The sequence below is a fragment of the Cornus florida genome, unplaced genomic scaffold, assembly GCF_030987335.1.
Source record: "Cornus florida cultivar Cherokee Brave unplaced genomic scaffold, ASM3098733v1 CherokeeBrave_3.0.0_Hap2_Chr05, whole genome shotgun sequence".
NCBI classification, from domain to species: Eukaryota; Viridiplantae; Streptophyta; class Magnoliopsida; order Cornales; family Cornaceae; genus Cornus; species Cornus florida.
In genome coordinates, this window is record NW_026775575.1 from 51820077 (window position 1) to 51826880 (window position 6804).

At 38.0% G+C, this 6804-nt stretch overlaps 1 protein-coding gene across 1 annotated transcript; it reads left to right on the forward strand.

The window, feature by feature from the left end:
* The first annotated feature begins 5531 nt into the window (after nucleotides 1-5531).
* Nucleotides 5532-6520, forward strand: LOC132310151 (3'-5' exonuclease-like). The gene has a single exon (XM_059808369.1). It carries the CDS (start codon nucleotides 5582-5584, stop codon nucleotides 6209-6211), a length of 630 nt encoding a protein of 209 aa, XP_059664352.1. The 5' UTR covers nucleotides 5532-5581; the 3' UTR covers nucleotides 6212-6520.
* The last annotated feature ends 284 nt before the right edge of the window (nucleotides 6521-6804 follow it).

The following is a 6804-nucleotide window of genomic DNA, read 5'->3' on the forward strand; positions in this document are numbered from 1 at the left end:
GTAATACCTATTTTCAAGCTAAGGGAGCCTTTAATTGCTAAAGAATTGAATTATAATAAGGCTATGTTTGACCTGTTTTGAGAATTAAGCTAAAAACCTGAATTTGCTGTTATATGCATCTATTGTTGATTCCTTGTTGTTTCAATTGATAAAAATCATTTGAGCAAGTATAATTTCATTATTGAAGATTGAGGGAGTAGAGTCTAGGCTGCTTCTAAAGGTGATTTACAATGTTGCCCTTCTATACCCGAGTTTAAGGTTTTTGGGCTGTATTCAAGGCTGTTGTGAACTCTTAATATCTTACCTTGCTATGTTTGGTATGTTATATGTTTGAGCAAGTGTATATATCCTATTGAAGACTGCGGGAGTAATGTTTGGGTGGTCCTAGAGGTTAAATTATTAACTTACCCTTGACTAGTGAAGTTTAGGGTTTTGAAGTAAAACAAGGTTGTTGTGCTACAACATCATTATATCTTGCTTATTCTACTGAGTTTATTTCTCAAGCAAGTATATCCTATCTATACAAGTCTATGGAAGTGAATTTTGAACCCTAATTGAAGCTACATTGTGAAGAGACCATTCTACCCTTAGGTTTTGGGGTTTTAAGCCTTTTGTGAAGTGACATTGATATACCTTGCTCCACTATGAATTATGTTGAGCAAAGGTTTATAAAGATATCAAGGCTGAAGGTGATAAGTGTAGGTCAGTTCTGAAGCTGCAGTATGAAGTTACTTCTTTACCCTTACTTTTAGGGTTGTGTTCTATTGTGCACCAATACTAGTTTACCTTGCTAAGTTTATTGAGGAAGACACCTGAGCAAGTGTATTTTGGCTATACAGAGTTGTGGAAGTCCATTACAGGCTATTCTTGGAGATGCATTGTGAAGTTACTTCATTACCCTTGATTTTAGGGTTTTTGCCTTGTGGGAGCTATTATTGTTCTACCTTGCTTATCTAATCGTGTAATCTATTCAAGCAAGTGTATTTGACTGAGTCAAGGCTGTGGGAACCTAGTTTGATCATCAAGTGAAGCTGCACAGTGATTTGACAGTTCTATCCACCTTGTTACAGAGAAGTGAAGCTAAGGTTTCTTATATTTCATACTTAAAGCTGAGTATTCACTCTTATCTTATGTTACAGCTGAAGTATTTTGTATTTGGTGTGTTGACACCTCTATTTATTGTTGTCTAAGCTATCAGAGCTTTGTGTGTCCAAGCATAGGGGCTGTGGACTGGGGGAGTGCCTTTGTGCACATTATTGATCTTTTGTATGTGTAGGGGCTGTGAAAGTCAGTGTCCTAGTGAGTACAAGTTAGTTAGAAAGTGGGGCAGCTGAATGAGTAACTACTTACTTGCAATAAATGAAGATGGTGAGCCAGTGTGTGTGGATTGGTTGTGAAAGCTAGTGTCTATTCATGTACAAGGGTGTGTGTAATGAGTGAGATAGCTGAGTGTGTAATAAGATTCATACTACTAGTGGAGGCATTTATTGGCTAAGGCCAAGAACCAAGGTTTTTCCTTATTGATAGGGTTTCCTTGTATATATTGTGTCCATATGATTTGATTGATTGCTTTGGTTATATTCTCTATGTTTAGCATGTTTGCACTCAAGTAAAAAAGGAAGAAAATACCTAAGACCAATTCAACCCCCCCTTCTTGGTCTAACAATTTCAGGTGGGGACATAGTAAAAGACTGGGCCTTACATACAGATGTGGTTTAAGATTCTGAGGTTTGATTATGGTTCCTACAGTTTATCGAGAGGATGTTTTACAGGAGTTTCATACTTCTCGTTTTACAGTTCATCCAGGTGGTACCAAGATGTATCACAATTTGAGACGCCAATATTAGTGGAATGGGATGAAGACAAATGTGGCTTAGTTTGTTGCTACATGTCTTACCTGTCAACAAGTAAAGGTAGAGCATTAGAGACCCGCAGGTTTATTACAGCCATTACCTGTAGCGCAGTGGAAATTGGAGTGTATTGCTATGGATTTTGTGACAGGGCTTCCGAGGTCACAGAGGGGTAATGAGTCTGTTTGGGTCATTATTGATAGATTGACTAAGACAGCTCACTTTTTGCCAGTTAAGATGACATATTCTGCTGAGGTACTTGGCAGTTTGTATGTCAGAGAGATCGTCAGATTACACGGGGTTTCATTGTTCATTGTTTCGGACAGGGATGCTAAGTTCACATCGAAGTTCTAGGAAGGGCTTCATACAGTGTTTGGTTCACTATTGCATTTCAGTATGGCATTCCATCCGCAAACGGACGGCCATTCGGAACGTACTATCCAGATCTTGGAAGATATGCTTCGAGCCTGAGTGCTTAATTTTGGTGGTAGTTGGGATGACCACTTACCTATTATTGAGTTTGTCTATAATAATAGCTATCAGTCAAGCATTGAGATAGCTCATTTTGAGGCATTGTATGGTAGGCCTTGTCGTTCTCCTATTTGTTGGACTGAGGTAGGTGAGACAGCCGCCTTAGGGCAAGACATTATTTTGGAAACTACAATAAAGATTAAGTTAATTTGGCAGCGGTTGTTGACTACTCAGAGACGACAGAAAAGTTACGCAGATAGACGGAGACGACCGTTATCCTTTGAGGTGGGAGACCACGTGTTTCTCAAGGTTTCTCCACGAAAAAGATTATTGCGGTTTGCAAAGAATGGCAAGTTGTCACCTTGTTTCATTGGGCCGTTTGAGATTCTGGATCATGTAGGCGAGGTTGCTTACGGATTAGCATTGCCACCACAGATGGATAGGGTCCATAATGTGTTTCATGTTTCGATGTTACAGAAATATAAGCCGGATCCATCACATATGTTAAGTTGGGTTGATGTTGACATTTATAAGGATGTTTCTTGCGAGGAATGACCCATTTAGATTCTCGACGCTCAGGACAAAGTGTTGAGAGGTAAGACGATATCTCTTATGAAGATTTTGTGGCGACACCACGGTGTTAAGGAGACTACTTGGGAATGAGAACAGGATGTTCGTTCTGCAAATCCGAGTTTGTTTTCTACCCTAGGTATGACTTGATTTCAGGAACGAAATCCTTTTATGTTGGGGAGACTGTGATGATTTGGTTTTTTTTTTTTTCATATTTTTCATTTAATTGTCATTTGATTATTTAAAGAGGGGCATAGTAGACTTTTTATATGCAAATGGCATACTTGAGATTTTGTGATAGCTGGAGGGGCAATTGAGTCATTGCCCATGGTCACATCTTTAACTAAGTGCATGCTTGACACCTAGGCACATGTGTGTCTTCACTTTAGGTGTGTGGGTGGCATATCATTTTAGCAGACTTGGAGAATTAATATAGGAATTTGGCATAATACCATTTTTATGCCTTTGTTTTCCTTCTATGGTCATTTCTTTTAAGCACAATTTTGAAGGTTTTGTGGTGAGAATTTGAGAGGGGTTTGTGAATGAAAGATGTTCTCATGGTTGTAAACTTTCTGTTGATACAAAGTTTGGAATCATTTCTTTGTTATTGAGTTTTAAAAAGGGGTTGAAAGAGGAAGTGTGTGTGTATTTTAATAAAGGAGGTGTTCTTCATTTTCCACAAATTTTGGAGGCTTTAATTCTTTAATAGTGGAGGTTTTTGTTGTTGTTGTTGCAGAGTTTCATCTATTTTGAGGTAGGATTGTTTAAATTTCACAACCTTTACCTTTGGTGAATTATATCTCTTTAATTGAATGTTATTTGTTTGAAAATAAATAAATAAATAAATTTGAATTGAGAACCATTTTCCTGAGTAGGTGACTATGTGATAATTATTGTATTAATAAGCATACTAGAATTTTTAAAAGAATTTAATTGAGAATTAATGTTTATTGTATATGGACATAAATCAAATTATTGATTTCAATATGATGTACATTGTATCAGTATGAATGTACATTCATCTCGCAGGGTTTGGGGATGAGTCTGGAATGGAAAGGAAAGTGGAAACATCTTATATCATGTGTGTTGAGAAAAAGGTTGAAAAGAGTAATTTGGAATGTTGGATAGCGGGGATTACGTCGTATCCAGGTCTTTAATGGATCTAGAGAAGACGTAGAGACATCCTCTGCATGTGGTTGAGTCACTGGGCCCCAAATGGCGCCAGAGATTACTCCGGGTCAGGTACAGATGATTAATCTTGTTCTCGTGGAGCCGAGGATTACCCCGAACCAGATACATTAACCATTAAGATGAATGGTTGGTTATTGTCTCGGGAAAATGGGAAGTGGCTTTGGCATTGGAATTAGCATTGCATTGCACTTCATTTTATTATCTCATATGATATATTATTCCCGAACATGTATGATCCCGTTATCGTATATCTGTTCTATATTTGGATTTATGGAGGTATTAAGGAGTGCGCTTTAGGCAATTCCTGCTGAGCTGTGGTTGTTCATTCCTATTTTATACACATCTTTTCAAGTCATGGCATGGATGGTGTGGAGGATGTTCCTCCTCAGCTGTAGACGGAGTTGGGGCTTGTGGTGTTGTGGTGTTTCCTTCTATATAGCAAACAATATATAATAGTGAGACAATGTGTTGTATAATGTGGTTCAGTACATCCCTGTTGTGTAATAAACTCTATTACAGACTCTGAGATTTTACAGTTATAAATGATGTATCTTACTTGTATACTTTCTTGTATGGGACTGTAATAGGAATGGACAGGTGGATGTTGTGTAAGTGAGACAGGTTACAGGGATGTTAATATTTGAGATGGTGGTTTCTTGGTGTGGTGTGTTCACAATCCGGGATTTAGATCTTGGGGCGTGACATAATACACACATCAATTTTTGGTGCCGTTGCCAGGACTGTGTAACGGTTATTGTTAGATTAAAGATTAGTTCTAGTTTGATTGTTAGTTTAGGTCTTTTATATAATTTTCTATTGATTTATTTTTATTTTCAAGTGCAGGAATTTAGGTACATGAGATGAAGGAGGTAGGCAACTTGTTAAATACGAGCTGAAGAGTGATATTCCGTCTTGCTAGAGATGTTAAACTTAGCACCCATGTGACACATTGTATCATGTTTCTAATTGTAGATTTCATAGGTTTTCAAAAAAATATAAATATATATTTTTATTTTATTTAATTATTTATCAGATCAGTGCCCTCAATAATTAAAAAGAAAAAATTATTATTCCACTCATACCCCTTATATTTAGAAAGATATGATACTAATTTGGTCGTTATCATTTCTATTCTTTTCTCCCCCTTTATCATATCCAAATAAAAATACTATTATTATTTTTTTCTTTTCTTTTCTTTTCTTTTCTCTCGTAACTAATACTATCATTTCTTTACCTTTTTTTTCCCAAATCCAAACAAAGTCTAAATCTCAAGGGTGTCATTATACTTTACCTAGGTAAAATTGATACTTTTGCAGCCCCAAAAAGGTTACTTATAATACGTTGCTTTACTTAAGGGCTAAGTGTGGAGAAAAGTGGAATTGGAAAGTATTTCTAATTACCTGCCTTGAAATACCGCCCATGTTCGGATTTCCAAGTAATACATACAGTTTCAAATTTGCCCCCAAAACATTTATCTCTCATCTCTCTCCAAAACCGCCATGAGCATAAGCATTCGGAGCTTCGGGTTAACTTACTATTCATACAAGCTCTACGACGTGACCTTCTTCGATGACACCATCAAAACCCTAGTAACCAACACCACCTGCATCGTCGACACTTGGATCTCCGACATCAAGCGCCTCCACCACCACCGCCTGCACAAGCTTGTGGTCGGCCTCGATGTTGAGTGGCGTCCCGTTCCCAGACAAGAAAGCCCCGTCGCCACACTACAACTCTGCGTCGGCCGCAATTGCCTCATCTTCCAAATCCTGATCGCCCCCGAAATCCCCATATCCCTCGTAGAATTCCTCTCCAACGACGATTTCACTTTCGTCGGCGTTAAGGTCGAAGACGACGCACAGAAGCTGTTCGACGATTATGGGTTGCAGGTGTCTAGACCGGTTGATATTCGCAGCTTGGCAGTGAGAGCTTTGAATGATAATGGGCTTCGCAATGCGGGTTTGGTGAGGTTGGCAACAGATGTTCTTGGGAAGAGTTTTGAGAAGCCGAAGAGTGTTTCCAGGAGTAATTGGGATGATGATTGGCTGAGTGAGGATCAGATACAGTATGCTTGCGTCGATGCGTTTGTTTCGTTTGAGATTGGCCGGTGTTTGAAGGCAGCTAATTAGAAAAAATTAAATGGGCACTCTAATCTGGGTTTTTGTGATTGAATATATACTATTGTGAATCTTGGGGTGATATGTAAGGTATTAGGGTTCTTGTGATTGAAGCTAGTTTTGTGAATCTTGTGATATGGTATTAGGGTTCTTGTGATTTAAGCTAGTTTTGTGAATCTTGTGATATGGTATTAGGGTTCTTGTGATTGAAGTACATTTGAGAATCTTGGACTGATATTGTATTAGGATGTTTTTCAACTTTGCTTCGTATATAGTCTCGTGAAGCAGTCTTTCGAAATTGATGTTTGAAACCTATTAATCTAAAAAATCGAACTGTTGGACCAGAGCTTCATTGGAAGAAAAGTTAAGCTAGAATTAACACTTCTTGCTTCTGTACTGAAAAATGAGATAAGAATCGGAGTGACGGAAATTTGGAGCTGAAACTTTTGTTAGATTATATCCCCTGTTTGATCCACTTTAATTAGCTGATTCAATTTTTTTTCCTCTTTGCCGGGATTTCATATTGATATATCATGTAAGCCCTTTCATGAAGACTAGGTTGTTTATATCAATGTCTGAAATTCATTGGCTGAGTGGCTGCTATC

What these genes read in the sequence shown, in the direction of transcription:
- LOC132310151 (XM_059808369.1), top strand. Translation starts at nt 5,582, where the DNA reads ATGAGCATAAGCATTCGGAGCTTCGGGTTAACTTACTATTCATACAAG.